Source organism: Syngnathus leptorhynchus, chromosome 22 (assembly GCF_054491065.1).
Source record: "Syngnathus leptorhynchus isolate UIUO chromosome 22, UIUO_Slep, whole genome shotgun sequence".
In the NCBI taxonomy this organism is placed as follows: domain Eukaryota; kingdom Metazoa; phylum Chordata; class Actinopteri; order Syngnathiformes; family Syngnathidae; genus Syngnathus; species Syngnathus leptorhynchus.
Window position 1 is genome coordinate 6184068 of NC_141216.1, and position 19192 is coordinate 6203259.

General features: G+C 43.2%; 2 protein-coding genes across 3 annotated transcripts; one reads left to right on the forward strand and one right to left on the reverse strand.

Annotated features, from left to right (window-relative positions):
• Nucleotides 1-122: 122 nt before the first annotated feature.
• Nucleotides 123-18630, forward strand: ift140 (intraflagellar transport 140 homolog (Chlamydomonas)). Of its 2 annotated transcripts, XR_015063263.1 has the most exons (33): nucleotides 123-628; nucleotides 1068-1227; nucleotides 1327-1548; nucleotides 1658-1779; nucleotides 1853-1983; nucleotides 2119-2294; nucleotides 2380-2471; nucleotides 2556-2662; nucleotides 2747-2889; nucleotides 2951-3154; nucleotides 3291-3363; nucleotides 3636-3727; nucleotides 3813-3940; nucleotides 4010-4127; nucleotides 4357-4478; nucleotides 4549-4684; nucleotides 4829-4960; nucleotides 5565-5779; nucleotides 11957-12134; nucleotides 12224-12414; nucleotides 12749-12844; nucleotides 12916-13048; nucleotides 13104-13247; nucleotides 13350-13478; nucleotides 13707-13889; nucleotides 13950-14153; nucleotides 14302-14511; nucleotides 14586-14749; nucleotides 14821-14962; nucleotides 15039-15804; nucleotides 15981-16044; nucleotides 16237-16421; nucleotides 16506-18630. XR_015063263.1 is itself a non-coding variant. In XM_085903109.1 (30 exons), the coding sequence occupies exons 2-30, from the start codon at nucleotides 1081-1083 to the stop codon at nucleotides 15216-15218; spliced, it is 4314 nt and encodes a 1437-aa protein (XP_085759235.1). In that variant the 5' UTR covers nucleotides 123-628; nucleotides 1068-1080; the 3' UTR covers nucleotides 15219-15987. The 2 variants fall into 2 exon arrangements, 1 of the variants encoding a protein (XP_085759235.1); XM_085903109.1 differs by lacking the exons at nucleotides 16237-16421; nucleotides 16506-18630 and having other exon boundaries at nucleotides 15039-15987.
• Nucleotides 6375-11195, reverse strand: tmem204 (transmembrane protein 204). The gene is made up of 3 exons (XM_085903116.1): nucleotides 10293-11195; nucleotides 9905-10060; nucleotides 6375-7312 (listed from the first exon to the last, which is right to left on the reverse strand). The coding sequence occupies exons 1-3, from the start codon at nucleotides 10570-10572 to the stop codon at nucleotides 7068-7070; spliced, it is 681 nt and encodes a 226-aa protein (XP_085759242.1). The 5' UTR covers nucleotides 10573-11195; the 3' UTR covers nucleotides 6375-7067.
• Nucleotides 18631-19192: the final 562 nt, after the last annotated feature.

The following is a 19192-nucleotide window of genomic DNA, read 5'->3' on the forward strand; positions in this document are numbered from 1 at the left end:
AATAGTTTATCTTATGAGAAAACTGCAAAAGATGAAAAAAAAAAATCCGTCATTCTGCATTGTCAATATTAAGACATTACTGTTATTGGGAAGGAAAAAAAAGATACATACAGTGCAGGCAAGTGTGTATTTGGTAGAGTTCAAATGGTGCTAGCAAAATTAACATCGAGCAACCGTTGCAATACTTTAGAATGCTATTTTTAATCAATAAAAAATAATAATTTGTGGGGCTTAAATGGATGAATTTCTTGATGAAGTGACTCGTCACACCTCGGCCATGTTCGTTAATTTCCGTAACTCCTCCTCCAGCGGATGTTGTCCATGGCAACTGCCAGGGACGCTCTCGTAGCGAAAACATCTTACAAATAACGGCTGCAAATTAATATTTAACTTGGTGGTTTAGGCAACTATTGTAGGGAAAACAAACCAGTGTTCTGATATGTTGTTTAGAGGAGCGCCGTGTAAGACTTAGGCTAAGTTTGGGTAATGTATCCAAGCTGACCGAGGTGGTAAAATCCAAAATGGATGCCGCCCGGAGAGTACATGTTGAGCTAGCTCCCGAAATGTAAGATACCTCAAAAAACAACCACCTCGGATACTGCGTTGGGAAGGAAAGACGCTTTCGAGGGTATGTCTAAATAAATCTTTAAAAAAACGACGTACATGACAATAAACTAATTAGTATTGCGAGTCGTGAAGTGTTCGCCCAAATTGCAGACAGTAAAGAGTTATATGAAAACATTTTCGTCGTCCTTGTTCGATAATTATGTAATAGGAATAACGTTTTTACCACTTTAAATTGCAAGCAAGGCTCATAAACTCAAACAAGGAATCATAACATTTATAAAGTTGGTAGCACCAGAATGCTAACATGCCCCATCAGTACAAAACTATCAAGTCGTTGTGTCAATTTAATTAAAGCATACTGCAACTACAGGTAAACACAATACAAATCCGTTCAGAACAAATAATTGAACATGTTTTGATACCATCATTGTGTGTTAGTGAGTAGCATTTCTTCCTTTGACATGTCATATATATCAGTCTTCTTTACTCCACCAACTTAGGTACACTGAGAACATGGCGGTGTATTTCGACCACCGCGTTGAGACCCCTGAAAATTGCGAGGAGCCCATTCAGTTGATGTGGCACTCGACTCTGTCCATACTAGCTGTGGCCTCACGAAACTCCACCACTGGAGGAAATGTTAACATCTACTTACAGCAGGTAAATAGGCATGTGGTTGTGAGAATATCCATTATTTGACAAAAAGATCATTTCTTTCTGTTTTCCCATCCGTTGAAACAACTACCTCTCCAAATGCAGGGCGAGCATGTGGAGAGCTGTCACGTTGAGCGTCCTCACCGGCCCACAATGCTTTGCTGGCATCCCATAAAGCCCGTGTTGGCTCAGGGTTGGGAGAATGGCGAGGTGCTGCTTCTATTGCACCCTTCTGGGGATCAAAATGTCCTGCCGAGCACACACACGGCACGCATCACGCTGTTGGAGTGGAGTGGCTCGGGAAGTCGCTTGGTAACTGGGGACCAGGTGAGTGTCTTATTTTTCCAAAATGTGAAGTAAATATAAAACCACAGATCTGAGAATGGCAACATTGAAGAATTGTTAGTGCCTAATAAAAAAATCTCTCCACCATTAGAGTGGCGCTTTAGCTGTTTGGAAGGTGGATGCCAGAGGGAGACTTCAAGGGAACCATCAAGTGAAGCATGCATACAACTCCCCCATCACTTGCTGCTTATTCAAACCTGCTTTGCCTGGAGAGTAAGCAGGATATACGGCTAGCAGTGGGTTGGAAAAATATATTTCATTGAGTATAACTTTTTTTTTTTTACAGCGACGTGAAAATGCTGGCTCGTGCGTCAGTGAGTGGAGATGAGAACGCTTTGGACATGTTCAGCTGGAAGGGCGCGCCTCTCAAGATGGGGCCGCAGGAGGGTCTTGCTTTTTACGTCAGCACTGCAGACGGTAAGAACAATTCTGGTTTTTGAAGTGAATTTCGAAATGTGTCCAAGGCTACGTACGTACGCTGTAGCTTGATTCCAATTTGTTTTCTTGGGTAAGAGTGCACTGGTTGCTTTCTAAAATCATAATTCATTATAGGTAAGGTACACAGCGTGGATGAGCACGGCAAAACAAGCATGCTCCTCAGGATGGATGGTGCCATCAAAAAAATGTACTACCTGGAGACCAGGGAGGTTCTTACCGTGATCACTGACAGTATGATGCTGTCACAGTACACTCTGGGACCAGAGGGGGACGCCCAGGAATTTCAAAAGGTGGGCTCAACAGACCCAAAAAAAAAAAACCTTCTTCCATATTACCTACACACATTATATTGTTCTCTTGAAAATACTTTTCAAGGTCAAGCTGAGCAGTAAAAGTGGCCAAAGCGTGGACATCGTATGGGCGCACAATGGTCTTGTTATCACAGCGACAGGGGAGCAACTTCTCAGGTTGGCATTCTGTACACTCAGCGGACGCAAATACACACTCGCTGGCTTTTTTACGTGACGTTCTGTCCTGATTTGGTTTCGTAGGCTGTGGGATCTGGAGCGGAACGAAAACTACGCCTTGTCACTTGATGAGAAGCTCGGCTTTGAGAGGGGCGAGATGATCAACTGTGTTTCCTATTGTGCCGGGAAAGGTCAATAATATGTTAGACTGATTAGTATTATCATATCACTGCAATTTGTCAGCTCACATTTCCCATTGCCTTTCACTTCTCCAGAAATTCTGGCTGCAGGTACCAGTCACGGACGCGTAGCAATGTGGAAAATGACGCTGCATTCGGAGCGTAGCAGAAGTGACACAAAAGCCCAGTGGAAGCTTCAGACGCCCACGGAAATAGAAGGAAACGTTACTCAACTACAGGTACCCCCTTCACACACTTTTTGTCTTGTTATGTTTTATTAAATATCTGCTTGCCTTTCAGTGGGGCACCAATCTGAATTTGCTGGCAGCCAACAATTCCAACACGGTGGTGATCCTGCACGAGCACGTGATGTCGGCCCACTGTAGCCAGCAGGTGGCAGCGGTGCAGTTGACGCCAACCCAGCTCAGCATCACTCAGTTCCACACAGGCCTGCACCTGGCTCTGCAGTCCGAAATGCATATCAAGGGTGTGTGTGTGACAAAGGTAAGCAGCCGAGGCCATTTAGTATCCAATCAGTGGATACAGATGGATGTAAATAAAATCATTTGTTGTTTTGACTTTTACTAGGTCCTGAAACTTTCAAACATTTCTAATGAATTCTCTGTGTTCATTGTGATAGGATTCTGCCACAGTTTGGAGTGGCAAACAGGTGACTGTGTTTGAGATGTCGGGGGCTGCCTTACATAATAAAGGTACGCCGACAACACCACAAACTGAAGGCGCTCACAAAAAGGCTTGAACAATATCGATTTTTTTTTTTTTTTTTTTTAGGCTGAGGCTGATCCCGATATTTGTCAGAATAAAATTCCGACAACCAAATAATTAGCCGACGCACTGAAAAATAAAAATTGGCCATTTTTAAAAGAGCTAATATCAGCAAATTAAATTGATCAATTTGTCCGTCCACGTCTTTATTTCTCGGATTTTCAAGAGCAATAATTTTTTTCCTCTGTTGATTCCGCAGGCTCATTCCCTTGTGACTCCCATGTATTAGCTGTCCACGGTGAGAACCTTTACATGGTGGAACCCAACAGAGTCCAGATCCGCACACCGCAGGTTTGTCGACCCTCTTGGGGAAGCTGTGGGTTGACCGATTTAAGAATTTAACTAAATTATAATCAACCCAATTCCCATGTTTAAGGGCACAGTGAAGCAGCTCTTGACTTTCTCCAAGGCTGAAGGCAACCCAGTTCTGCTCAGTGTGTGCCAGTCTTACCTGGTGGTCGGCACAGACACGTCGCATATCCGAGTTTTTGATCTCACCCGGAGGTTTGTTCAAGTCAATGTTACTCTCGGTGAAATACTTGTTCTAAATCAATGTGTGTTTTTTAATTATAGAGACGCTAAAGCTCACTGCAATGCCAAGAACCTGGCTGATCAGATTCCCAATTTGGGTGCCCTGCGTTCAGTCAAGTGTAACGCCAACGGTAGCCAAGTCAGCGTCTTAATCACACAGGTGAATGAACAACAGCCATTCTCAATTTTCATCCATTTAACTATGAATTTACCAATGTTATTTTCATCGATACAAATTCAGTTTTATTATCGTCGCAATGTTTGTACCCCTGTTGTGTCACAGATCTGATGTTTGTTTTTTGTTTTTTTCTCGGCGAACTCGGATAGTATTCCCCTCCCACACACACTTTTCCCATTCAAAATTTCCGCCTCACTTTCTTTCCTCTTAGGTGAATGGTCGACCCGACCAGAAAGTGTTCTTCTATGACATCGAAATGGACACCGTCACGCACTTTGACTTTTTCACTGGCAGACCATCCAGTGGTATCTCACAGCCTGAGGACTGTGAAAGGTAAGTCGAGATGCTTTTGCCCTTCTGTGTCTGATTTTTTTTTTTAATCTGGTTCTGTTTTTCTCCCCAGACAGCAGTTTCAAGAGAGCGAGCTGAGGGGCCGATGCCCCGTATCGCACTTCTGGGACGAGAGCGAACCTCGACTCTTTGTGTGCGAGACGGTGCCGGTCAGCTCAGAAACCTCCTCCTCTGGTTACTGGGAGACGGTAAAGTTAACATTGAATTCATTTTCTGGCTAAATCAGCTTTTAGAGTGTCATTTCTCTACATGCAATTGCATCAACATTATGGGTCAGAAATAAGAAAAGATTGTATATGGTGTTTATTTAACTTTGCATGTTGATTTCCCAGGTGGACGTGTCGGTGGTTACGCTCTTCTGTACTCAGGAACACGGCCTCCTTTTGCAAGACTGCTACCACAAACCAGCAGGCCTGCAAGCCCTCCTTGCTCTTGACGTGCCTTATTATTATTTTAGCTGCAAGGTGAGATTGGACAATCCTCTTGTTCCTCAGCCTCGACATGCTGCTTCTGTTTGGAAATCTCAGTTCAAATCTTTGCACCCGCCACTACTACTCTAATGCGCGACTTTGTTTGGTCTAACGTGCACCCCAGCTATTATTTCGGAGGGGTGGTGTCTTTCAATCAGACGTGAGTGCCTGTCCGTGCCTTTCCTTCTGAAAATTAAACATTGTTGATTCCCGGCAGCACAAAAGCATCCCTTGTGTGGTGAATATAGCTTGGTTTGTTTCTTCCAACGCTGTAGTTTGCTTTGACTCCTACTGCCTTACACCAAAATGTATTTTGTGTTTGAAATTTAAAGTTTTCAGAAGCCTTAAGATGTAGTGATAACATTGACTACTATTTTTATTTTCGTAATGACTATTTTGGCCATAATTCCATCGCTGTCATCACAAAAAAAAAAAAAAAGTCAAGCATCAAAAGCTGTTAAAAAAAAAAGAAAAAGCTTTTGAAGAAAAAAAATAGTCATTTTGGAAAAAGGCTGTAAAATGTGGTGAAGTGCTATAAACAATATATTAATGTAATTTGTATAAACTTCAAATCATGCTCCTCGCTTGTGTTCTAAAGGAGGTTTCCGCCACATCAGCCCCTGCAAATCAGAGCCAGCCATCACGGGGCTCCGTTGCCCTCTTCCCCCAAATGGTCTCCAGGCGAGCGCTCAGGGACTTTGAAGGCCTAGAGAACTGTGACAAGTCCACACGCGACGCCATGCTCAACTTCAGCTTCTACCTCACCGTCGGCCACATGGACGAAGCCTTCAAGTCCATCAAACTCATCAAGAGGTAAGAAGTCGCTCGTCCGGTCAGCTCAGAGGGTATTTTTATCCGGTCATCGTGTTCTTCGGCGGTCCGGTCCACGGGGGCTTTAGTTCAAAGACCAACAAGGGGGAGTATTGTTATGTTCGGCCTTGACTCTCGATTGGCGTTCTGCACAATAGTTTTACTAACTTCCTCATTGATAGCTATTTTTTTTACTGCTTTTCAAAAGACTGACATTGTGTTTGCTGAATAAAAATGTGCTTCTCTATGCGCTAGCCTTTTGGTAATGGATGACTCTAAATAGAGATCCAGAAACTAATCCATCTCACTCAGACCTCCTGTGAAATTCTCAGTTGTCTTATTAATATAAACATATGTAGCTCTACTAAAGCTTGACAGAATTCCTCGAAATGGAGCAACACTATCAGATACAGACTGGAATGTTTGTATCCCAGACTCTGCAATTTCCTCTTATTCATGTCGTCCTTGAGCGGTAAGCTTATCACCCACCTACTGTCTTTTAGCCTTCACATTGCAATTTCGAATATAGACATCAAAACAGAAGGCGCAATGACAAAATGCTCTGTAGAATGATAAAACAACAAGATAACCGCCGCGTTTAACTTTGACATTTATTGAATTCATAAAATATCTGTATTTATTCAACCTTAAGTGTGGAAGATCCGCAGGAGTTTTTTTACAGATGTAGGATATAATAATCGCAAATACTACTACATCTTAATGACAGCCCTGTTTAATACAGTTTACAAATATTAAATTAGTATATAGATGTACCACAAACAAATGATGTCTAAGTGGATTACAAAAGTATTTGCCCGCTTTTACGTAGAAGTGCATGTCGTCTCAAAGCTTAGAAATAATTTATCCCCTTTCGCCTTAATTAGAACTGGATTAAAATGCAAGTTTCCTATTAAATATCACTTTGACGCATTAAGAAACTTTGCTAGGATTATTCGAATGTTTTTAACCTACTAAAGATATAGCAATATTATATTTAGATATCCCGAAGGGGAAGTAGGGGAGAGGTATTATGTCATTATGCTTTATATTCATTCGATCACAACTCCAATTCATAGTCATGGAAGAGGACTTTTGAGTAAGTGCACATAAAATAATCAAGGTCCAGCTTGATCTTCTGCTTGGCGGGATTTTAAACATCTCAGGCCTGGTCCAAATGTCACCAAGAAATCATCAAGGAAATATTTACTACGTCCAATAGTTGCAGAGCAGCAAACCAAGCACGTTTTATGTCGATGTATGTCGAGCCACCGGAAAACCCAATTCATAAGATTCAACACGGCGAATCCACGTAATCATTGTCCAGGCGGGGGTGGAAAGGGGACGTGAGCGAGCGACTGATGATGATGACCCGCGGCGCCAGGCAATCGTCACGGCGGTGTAAAATGTTCCAGATGAGCATGGCCGCCGCCATGGTAGCCAGCAGGCACGCGGCAATGTCCACATAGCAGGAGTAGGACAAGTGTGTGTATGGCCCGATCCTGTAGAAGGTCACTAGTCCAATCACCAGCACAAAACCTACAAAAGTGCAAAGAATCAATTTAGCCACTGTTAATGGCAGTATGACTTTTTTTTTTTGTGTAGATCGTAAATTTACACTGTTATGCATATCGTGTCATATCTTCAGTGTTGCGCCATGAATAGACATGATAAGACATTTACAAAAATATGAGGGGTGTACTCACTCCTGTGAGATCACCGCCTTTCCTTTGGCACAAAACTGTCTCCCAATTGAATAAACCCCATGAAAACAAAGAATTACAAACATTCCACTGGCTACATATTACTGGTTGTTTTACATGGTTACTCATTGATGGCTATTTTTACTGGTGCATTGTGTTTGATTCCTGAAATCCTCCACCCATTGCGATTATACATTGCTCACCGTGCTAACTGCATAATTTTTACGGCAATTTTACTATGTGCCCGAGACTATCAATCAATCCTCAGCCATCCCAGTATTAAAACGTTCCCAAAAATAATCGCTGGAAATGCAGGTAGGTCGCTTTCCTGCATCGAAGGCCAAACTTCATTCATAGCCGACACGCGAAAAACGATTTTCATTGTGTCTACCTATCAGTTTGTGTCAATCTCTCAAAGTGGAACTTCGCAGTGTTTGCTCAGTGGCTCGGTGTTGAACCCGCCTGGCTCCTCATCCAAGAAAATGAGTAACCTCGTCCTGTCCAGGTCGCGGCCAGGGTGGGCTGTGTGAACCTCTGCTTTTGGCACGCACTTATCTCGTCAGCTTCCTTCCCCCTCTTCCTCTTTCCATCCTTCCTTCCCACCCCTCCACACCCTGGCCTTCGAGGCTCTTACATTTACTGGAGGTTTGATGTTATCGCTCTCAGAGAAAAATCTGAATAACATTCCTCTTGAAGATTTTTTTTTTTTTTATATTAACAGTTTCTAACAATTGATTTGTGACCAGCAGTAATAGTAGAAAAAGTACAGTCTGTAAATGTAGTGGAAATTAAATGACTACCCTTTGACCTCTTATGACACAACCTGACTTTCAATACGCTTTTGAAGTTCCAGGGGTGAATTGGTCAACTGTACAGTAAAGGGGGAAAAAAAAAAAAAAAAAAATTACTGAATGGACCTGAATGTTGTAAGCTCAACAGTCTGTGAGCGTGTTTGGCACGTATCAAAATGAAAACAATCCAGTGAAAGAAGTTGATAAGGCTTAAAAATATCTCCATTCAAGCTGGCACTCTGTCCATTCACCACTACACAGACAGTGATGATGGTTTACGGCACAAATTTCATTTCCAGTATGATATTGTTATTTATAATATTTTTTAAGGAATATTTTTTTAATAAGAAAAATATTATTTGATTTGATAGACTCCTACTTTATATACCACCGTTTTTTTTCTCCTTTTTTCAGAACTGTATAAACGTGCCTGGCGCCCAATTGACATTTTTGTCCATCCCAAAGGTCCTTCCACAAACTTTTCCCACAAAGGCATTTTCAGCCATCGCAGGATTAATATCCGTTGTTTGGTTGGCTTTGTATGTCATCCTCAAGCTGCTTTTCGAACCATATAAGGTCAGACACTGACCTCGGAAGATGCCATTTTTTTTTTTCTCAGGAAGCCTTTCTAATTTTAGATAGGAAATAGGTGTGCGCTGTTTCCACTGTATTGTCAACCTACGTGAAGACGGTGTCATTGATCATCTCTGACTATCGTCATAAAAGCTATAAATAGCTACTTACTCATCTCCTAGACATGTCGGATGTCTTTTGTACAGGCCACTAAGTCTTGCAATGTGATTCAGTTATTCTTAGGATACAGAATTCATCTAGTGGGAAACTCGGAACTTCTAAAATCCCCAATCACAGCACACAGAGTGTCAGAAACAAACAGTATCTCCAGGCAGTACACACACACACACACACACACACACACACGCACACACAACACACACGCAACACACAGTCCCTGTCGAAAGTGTCTTTCCCGTGCATTCCCCCTCCCGGCTTTTTCCTTCTTCATCTCGGGGGTTTGCATAACAGGTAGTCACAGACATTTCCTCGTCCTGAGCAGGGATATCCTGGCGCCCACCAGTCGCTCCCTGACTCGCTGCAGCTCTGCCTCATGGGCTCTGGATGAAGACTAAATTTAGACCTCAAGCAGACTGATACAGAGCCAAGTGACAGAGTTTCCCTCGCCACGCGAAGTGGGACAAAAGTCTTGGGACACGACTTTTGATGAAGCAATGTGTCAGTCAAGAGTTGGGCTAGTTCATATTAGAAGAGAAGTATTCAATTATTAATTGTTTTGCGATTCATTTCATATAATCGATTGTTTGAAGGCTCATAAATTACTTCATTGCTTTGTGGTACCTTAAGAAGTGTGAGTGAATTTCCTGACACTTTTTTTTCCTCACCAGCACAAGTAACAATTTGCCCCCAACTGCTGGCAGTGGAGGCTCTATTGATATATATATATATATTTTTTTTATTCATGCGTCCAGTATTAGTGTCAGGTATCGGCGGCATTCTTGAGTACCCGATAGTTTCAAATAAGGCCAACATCGGTAGGCGGCAGGCGCCTCTATTTTTGAGCACATTTCTCCTTCTGACCTTTACGGAGGTTTGGCACTTACTGGCTAACTGGAAGAGTGCAGCAATGGCCTCCTCCCACCACTGAGATTCTGGCGTGATGAAGGGCAGCTCCATCAGGCCTAGGAGGAAGATGAGTTGACCGGCCGTCAGGGCCACGGTCGCCATGAGGTTACACGCCCGCATCATGTCGAACTGCACTTGAGGGACCACAGGGGAGACTTGTGTTATACCACCAACCATCCATGGTGAAAATAAAAGCTTATTGCACATTGGATAGAAAATTGAGGGACTTGATGTTGTATTTGACACATTGAGACGTTTTCTGTACAGGTTATATGAACGAATACAATGTCAGTCTTTTGAAAAGAACCAACATCCGGTTATCACGTTCAATATGTTGAAAGAAAGTATATGTTGTATAATGCTTACGTTTGACAGAGCTGCGGGATTCTTGATAGCCAGCATACTCAGAGCCCCATCCCAGACCTTCACATTGTCTCTGTGCCCCCTGAGCCCTTCGCCCCGTCTGGAGCTCATCCCGGCCCCTCTCCCCCGCGGTGGGGCACATCTTCCACAGTCCCACGCTCCTCTTACGCCCATCTTCCAGGGCTTGCAGGACCCAGCTAGGGGTGAAGGCGGCCACATTGTTTAGGACCAGGGACAGCAATGCGACCGCAACCGCCGCAGCCACCAGCCTCTGCACAGCCATGTGACACCCGGTGCCCGCCACTACTCCTCCGCCCTCCCCCTCGGCGGGTTCCGACCCTCGTCCTTCCTCCGGGTGCCGGCTGTTCCCTCGCCTGTCCTCGGGAGAAGCTCCGTGGTTCCTCGGAACCGCCTCCTCCACGGCTGCCACCACCTCCTCCTCCAGCGGATCGCTTGCAAGTCACCCAAAATGCAGAAGAGGCGAGGTCGTCGTCTTGATCTTTAGCTAAAGAACATCTCCGTTCATCCTCATTCACCAGCCGGCAACTCCTCAGCCTTCCTCTGGTATGCTTGGATCGATCCGACATACGCTGAGGTCCATTCCACTGGCTCCGGATGGCTGCAGCTTGACTTTCAGATGTTGGTTCCTTGGGTCCTTTTCTTGCTGCCCTCACGCCTTCACATCGAATCTTGACTTGTGTGTGTGTGTGTGTGTGTGTACAAAGTCCACAAGAAGGATAGAGTCTGCACTGTTGCTAAGAGTCTCTCCACCGCCTGCAAGAAAAAGTCCCTCAAACCCACCTCCCCCCCTGCTTCCTTCTGCGTCCCTCACAGCAAATTCTCCGAGGCTAGAGTTGATTTGTTGCAGATGTTCAGCGTGCATTAGCAGCAGGTCACAAGCGGACAGCTCCCTCCTTCACAGCCGCTTTAAATGTGCGTGCATGCCAAGGTTTTGCTTTGGCTCAAATCTCCAAAAAGACCCCCCTCGTGGACGTCACAGTCACAGATTCTTTTGTCTGAAGCCCGGGAGGAGGTGTGTGTAGGGAGGGGGGGGGGTTCACTTGAAGTCCTCTCTTGTGTGCAACAAACACGTCGGCCACCACAGTCGGCCAGCAACAGGATGTGTTTCCTGAGAGGAAAAGGGGCTGGGAAGAGGGGCCAAATGTGGACTTGTTCCTTCTCTTGTCTTTCCTTTTCTGGCTCTCGAGATGTTGCCGCTCCCCTGCATTTGGAAGCATTTCTCTCATTGTTTTTGGGCATCCATACAAGGCCTAAGTATTTCTGACAATGTTCTACACAGAACTCCGATTATCTGGCTCGCCATCGTTTTAGTTTGTACGCCGTTGGCCCAATTGTACACCGTGGGGCCTCAAAAGATTTGGACTATTTCCTGTTGCTCAACTTTAATAAACAGCACACATCTGTAGCTGCTGAGGCAATGCGGAGGGGATAGGGGCAGCCAAATAGGGAACAGATGGCTCAGGAATCTTGAATATGAACGTTACACAATCACAAAAAGGGCTTCTGCCTTTTGATTTACATTTACAAGTTCATGGAAATAGGACTAATCTGATATCTCAATTGTTTTGGGGTTTTTTTTTAATCTAAAGAGACATTTTATGTTCTATCTAATGACAGACCATTTTGCCGATTTTTCTTCTCCCCAGCAAAGCAGTATGGGAAAACATGGCGCGCATGTGTGTGAAAACCCGACGGTTGGACGTCGCCCGAGTGTGCCTTGGCAACATGGGAAATGCCAGGGCAGCCAAAGCTCTCAAGGAGGCCGAGGCAGAGCCGGAGCCCGAAGCCCACGTGGCAGCGTTGGCCATCCAGCTAGGCATGCTGGTAGGACACCAATGCATTAAAAGCTGAAAATGTTTTTTTCTTCCTTTCCTTCATGGAGATGGCGCCCTCCCCTTGCCGTTCTCTTACAGGAGGATGCTGAAAAATTGTACAAAAGCTGTCAACGCTATGACCTTCTCAACAATCTCTATCAGGCGGCCGGTCAATGTGAGAAAGCGCTCGAAATTGCTGAGAATCATGATCGCATTCATCTACGCACCACCTACTACAATTATGCCCGCTATCTGGAGTACATGGGTGACAAAAACTTGGCCCTGGAGAAGTAAGATGCTTTTGTACATGCATATTTGCTGTTCAATATTTACTAATCATATCTAGTCACGTTTATCTCTTTTTATGTGGAACCTCTTTCCAGCTATTCACATTTTTTGGTCCTCTTTTTAAAACACTCTAAGTGCCACCGTGTCCAGTGTTTATTTTTCAGAATAATAATTTCGAGTCATAATTGTATTTTTTAGACTAATAATTGGAAAAGGAATTTAAAAGTATGTCAAACTGATTTTGGATCAAATTTCCAAGTATATGTACAAGTTAAGTTATTAAGGTATTTTCTAATGTTTGGCTTTGCCTTCTAATTTGTCCACTCATTGTTTCAGTTATGAGAAATCCGACACCCACCGAGTGGATGTGCCCAGAATGCTTCAGGATGACCCTTTGTCTTTGGAAATCTATGTTAACAGGATGAAAGACAAGTACGTCTACTTAGTATAAACAGACACAAATATGCCCCAATTACATTTCATAACATAATCAATCAACACAGGAACCTCTACAAGTGGTGGGCCCAGTATTTGGAGAGCCAGTCTGAAATGGATTCAGCTCTTGACTTCTACGAATCGGCTCAGGATTACCTCTCGCTGGTTCGAGTTCACTGCTACATGGGGAACGTTCAGAAGGTGAGACAAATTCTTTTGGACACAGTTTCTAAGGTAAAATGAATTTGCTTGGCAGGCATGCGAGATAGCCATCGAAACAGGTGACAGGGCAGCGTCCTACCACCTGGCTCGGCACTACGAAGGTCACGAGGACATCAAACAAGCCGTTCACTTTTACACTCGAGCTCAGGCCTACAACAACGCCATACGCCTCTGTAAGGTGAGATCATTACTGGCTGGTGTTTATCGATTGTGTTGAGCCGGGGGAAAGAATTTTCTTTATTGGTGAAATCTCCACTTGCATTGCCTTATTGCTAAATAGGAGAATGGTCTGGATGACCAGCTGATGAACCTGGCTCTGCTTAGCAACCCGGAGGACATGATGGAGGCCGCCTGTTACTACGAGGAGAAAGGAGTCCACATGGACCGAGCGGTTTCGCTCTACCACAAAGTATGTCGACTGTTGGTTTACTCCGGGAAAAACTCTCGGGCTGTTTGCATTCCTTTGTGCGTTCCACAGTTCTCCACAAGAGGGCAGCATTAGATTGGATTAGCATAGCATATAATGTTCTCTGTTGAGGACTAGTATGGATATTGAGGACCAGGTGATATAGTCTTTGACCTTTATTGTGGCTACAATTGACTGTTTATTCCCCCCTTTTTTTTTTTTTTTTTGTAGGCTGGTTACGTCTCCAAAGCCCTGGAAGTGGCCTTCGCCACAGAGCAGTTTGCAGCACTTCAGATGGTTGCCGAGGACCTGAATGAAAGCTCGGACCCTGCCCTCCTGGCGCGCTGCTCTGAATTCTTCATCCAACATTCTCAGTATAAAAGGGCTGTGGAGCTGCTGATTGCGGCCAGGAAGGTACCGTTCTTCGTCCGTCTTCATGCGCTGAATTTCATTTGACTGTGTTCTTGTTCTTAGTACCCTCAGGCTCTGGAGCTGTGTGTAAATGAGAACCTGACCATCACAGAGGAGCTTGCTGAGAAAATGACCGTCGCCGATTCAAAAGACTTGTCGGAAGAGGCTCACAAGCAGCTGCTGGAGAAGATAGCCGAGTGCTGCGTGCGTCAGGGAAACTACCACCTGGCCTCCAAGAAATTCACTCAGGCCGGAAACAAACAAAAAGTAAGCAATACTTTTAGGTATTTCCTAAAGAATGTGTGATTAATCTTTTATCGCTTTATTTATTATAAAAATCTATTTTTAAGATGCATCATCAGGAAGAGGTGGAGAATTTTCCAAGTTACCAAAGCAATTTTTATTTTCCTAACAGGCAATGAGAGCTCTCCTGAAATCAGGCGACACGGAGAGGATTGTACTTTTTGCCAATGTTTGCCGTCAGAAGGAACTTTTCATCATGGCCGCCAACTACCTCCAGTCGGTAGACTGGAAAAATCCAGAGATCTTGAAGACCATCATTGCTTTCTACACAAAAGGGAGAGCGCCGCACCTGCTTGCTGGCTTCTATGAAACCCGTGCACAGGTAGCACAATGTTCCATTCGCCATTCAATGTGCAACTATACAGACTTTTTTTTTTTTTTGTAACCATAACAAAGGTGGAAATCGATGACTATCAGAACTACGAGAAGGCTCTGGATGCTTTGAGTGAGGCACTTAAATGCCTCTCCAAAGTAAAAAACTCGGATGGACAACAAGAAACCAAACTGACCGAGCTGCAGCGAAAAATCGCCCTCATTAAGAAATTTGTCTACACACGCAAGTAAGCAGACGCACTGTTGTATCTGTCAAAGTTTTTTGTTTTTTTTCTGGCTCTGATTTTCTTGCGTGCAGGTTGAAATCCGAAGATGCTGAGGAAGCACTTAACATTTGTGAAGGCTTACTGAAGGAACCCGAGTTGGACTCCGCCGTCAGGGTCGGGGATGTTTTCGGTTTCCTGATCGACCATCACTGTCAGCATGGCAACTACAAAGCTGTAACTATTATTATTTGGTTAAGCACTCCAAATGTTGTTCAATACATGTCCTAGCTACCCTGTATGTTTTCCTCAGGCCTACAGCAAGCTGGAGGAGCTCCAGAATATGGTTCCATCACAAAACATCCGATACTATGTTAAACAGGCCAGCCTGGACGCCCTGCAAAAGCACATGGGTCTCACTATGCATTCTGGAGACCACAAAAATAACGAGAAAGAGGAAGATGAAGTCGAAGAAGACTTGAACGTCACGTAAAATCACGTGATGTCAGACTTAAAAAAAAAATCTTCACTGGGTGGCGCTGTTGTCCACGAATCGAAGCCATGCAGACAGTTGCTTTCTAATGCCCTCATGACTGAAATATAATAACAAAAAAGATATACTATACCAGCCGAATTGATTTTCTGTGCACAAAATGTTCTGAGTCAAATATACTGTGTGTACATAAATGTTTTGTTGCTTTTCTACAAAGAAAATGAGTCATTTTGTTGTGAAGATTACACGTTGAACCTTGGCAACACTTCGCCGAAGGACACACGGTGAGTATCAAATACTCTGCAGCGCTTACTGAAGAAATTGTCAATATGGATCCACAAGAGCCTCAGTCATGTTCAAATGAAGCTAGTGACCAAATTCAAGAGGAAAATGTGAGTCGGGCATTTTTCATATCGATTGTGTCTGCCTAATTTGATGATCCAAATGTAGCTCCGAGTCAAGAACGAGCAACTTTCCATCAAAGTAGACTACCCGGACAGCACCTCCAACGCAGATCTGCCCAGCTCCTCGGAAACCAAAAGGAGACACTGGACTACTTGAAGTAAAGGCAACTCGGGGAGAAGATGTGAGGAATGTTTTGAATTATTTTTCTAAAAACAGAACAAGCTTGTGAAGATGGGGGTGTTCACCCCAAATGCGCATCTGCTCTTTGATTTTCTCTTGTGGTCTCTTGACTTCCTCTTGTGATGTGGTTTTTTCCTTTCTTCTATCTTGCGGTTGTAACCGATGTTTGGCCATCAGTGGGGCGATGGGAAAAGAGCAGCAAATTCAAAACAGCCAGCAGAAACCATTTGAAGAGACTTTGGTGAGCAAGATCACAGTCAAGTTCAAACTTTACAAAATTTAATTTATATATATATATATTTTTTAGCAAGAAACATGCTCGTGCTGTCCGAGTAAACTGAAAGAGGTCGTTTTGGTTGTGGCAATGTTTACACATTTGTATTAAAAAAAACCAATATCATTCATAGGACACGTTGGGATTTTTCTTTTCCAGGTGGCAGTCGTCAAAAGGCCGACCCGTTTGACCAATCAGCGCTGAGTGTCGTATTTCTGTATTTTGATATGTGACGAATGTCATCAACTGTTCACGAAAACTGAACCTTCAGCAGGATGCCAGATATTCCAAGAATCCTGATTGGTCTTGAGAAGCAGCTGAAGAAGATAACGGATTCCACGATGGTACGTGAAACCTTATCAGCTCTGCGAATCCTCCGTGCTCAAAGATCTTGCATCTAATGTTTTTTTTGGTTTTTTTTTTAACAGGGAATCTCCAAGAAGGAGCACACACTTCTCACCACCAGAGCAACAGGTGTCCCAGTTGCAAGATAACAAACATCTTGACAGGTCGAAAGGTCACACGATGATTATTTAGTGACTACTTTTAGACAAAATATCGAGTTAGACGTTCTCCATATAGGTATAAACAAGAGATTGCCCGCACTTAGCAAACATTAATTAGCTACATATTTTTTCTTTTGCAGATAAAGGGAGTTATTTTGCAGAACAAAAAAAAAAATCCTAGTCTAGAAAGCAATATCTGTTATTTTAAATAGGCTACCAATATTTTTCTAAGAAAATGATAGAATTCATTAGAAAAAAATAAAAGTCCCCCCCCTCCCTGGTATTTAAAATGCACATAGGACTTAGTGGATTCCCAAGTGCCTGTTTTATATGTGAGCTGCCTGGCATGGTTTGGGAATGGCATCCCATTCCACATTCATTCATGTGATCACTAGGTGGTGTGTTTTTGCCCCTCTTGGGCCTTGAGAAAAAAATGTCTGGAATGTTTGTAAAGCTTATGTCAATTTCACGAGCTGGGGAGAAGAAAGCGCGGCCACAAAGAGGGGTCACCCTGGTGAGAATAATGTCATTACATGTTACCCAGACGGGTACACGCCCGTCCGTGAACACTTTCCCCTTCAATGCTCTGATGTGAGCGCTGGCATTTTTTCCCCTCCCTCAATGAACGTTCATATATATTGCCTCACATTAGTTGTGAAAGGCCAAACACTCCCTTTAAATCTCTTTAACCCTTTAGTGGGAATGCATCCTTTTTTAAAAAAAATGACATATGATTATTATAATACAGTTTATAAATGTTTTAATCATTATGCTATACATTCAAAAAAACGTTCTACTCAAATTATAGAATATAGACAAGAGTTTAAATTGAAAATTCAAGCATATGACATTTTTATAAAGTCTACACACACCTGTTTAAATGCCAGGTTTTTGTGATGTAACGTGAAATCATTTCAAAATCCCACCTGACCTGTACAAAAGGTAAGTAAAATGTAAGATGCAAGATATTCCTTTATTTAACTGGTGACCGAGCTGTTTGAAATTATTCCAGACACATTTAAATTTATGTCAGCACAGCCCGCTGCCACTAAATAAAATATCTCAATACAAAGCAAAAATGTGACTATTAAATCTATTTGACTTTCCCGCGTTACATAGTATGCAAATATACCAACATAAATTGTTTTATTCACATCTACTGATTGTTTACGCTCGCAAAGTGCATTACATAACTCACGTGACTATTTCAGTTCATTCAAGTAACTAAGTATGTTTACTACGAATAAAAAAAATAATAAATAAAGATGTTATTGACGTAACACTATGTTACTAACGAAAGAGCCAAAAGGGAAATCTGGCTTGAGTCATATAGATAGATATCTTCCAATTGAACCAGTCTAGGGAATTATGGGAACATTGTCAGGGAGTCATACAGACATGTCACCCCAATCCCTTTTTGAGGGGGGCACAGCTGCCCCCATCAGAGGAGGGGGTGTGAAAGGTTTGAGAGGAATGGGAAGTGGGATTTTGTTGGTAATGTATTACACTCCCACAGCCCTGGGAAAGAGTGTATGTTGTTGGGCTGGTGGTGTCGGGGGGGCAGCTTGGGCCTGTGCCAACATAGTCACTGTGCCAAAGAGCTTGTGGGAAAATAAAAAAAAAAGCAGGTTGCTTCTTTGCTGACGTGCCAACAAAGACGCTGTGTCGGAATCTGTGTGAAAGAAACTTCCGTACATGTCATTAAAAAAGGCAGGAGAATTGTAATATACTTCAAACTTTATGTACACTAAATGTTTACAAAATACTTAAACAGAACAGATAGTTAAATCGGCGTAATATTTGTTATGTGGAATTGGATTTAATCGGATTTTAGTCCGTGTTGTTATATCAATGTAAACTATTTTTATTTTATTTTTTTAATTCTTCTTTATAAAATTACTTTTTGACATTTGACATCCAAATTCTAAGACTTTAAAAAAAAATCAAATAGAAGTCTTAAACATAATTTAGCATTTAGCTATTTAGTACCTCATGCTAATTCAATTCCGCCTCTGTTCTGTTTGGTTGTTGATACTTTGCGACCAGATTTGTTCTGTGACCAGCATAGTGGGGGGTGGGGGGGGGGGGTAAAGCTTCTGTCCTGCCCAGGATGGGAAGCCATGCAGAGGAAGTACCTCGCATGGGCCGCTCGTCAAGAGGCCCTTTCTTTTACGAGGTTAATGCCTAATTGATACGGGCTTAATGAGAACAGGGCTCGCGGGCTTGCAGTGTGTGAGCCCGGGGGCCGGACAGGCCGGCCGTAATTGGAACGGACAAGCCTTGTGTGCCCTAGTACGCCGGGAAGGGATTTATTGGAACGCAAGGAACAGCCGGAGAGAGTGGGAATGGGGAAGGAAAGGTGACAATGACCAGGAAGAATGGGAATTTGGGATTGGGAATATCATGAGAACCAAGTCAACAAGTAGTAGTATAAAGGTGTGTGGAATTAGTAGTTGGGTCAAATTGAAATTCTTTAGGTGGCGAGATAGATCATTTCATCTACCGGAAGTGCAAAATGCTGGAAAAGAGCTAATGGAAAAATACATTTGAATGGGGAAAAAAAATTTATTGAAGGAAATTGAGCCGTGATCTTTGCCACGAGACCAATT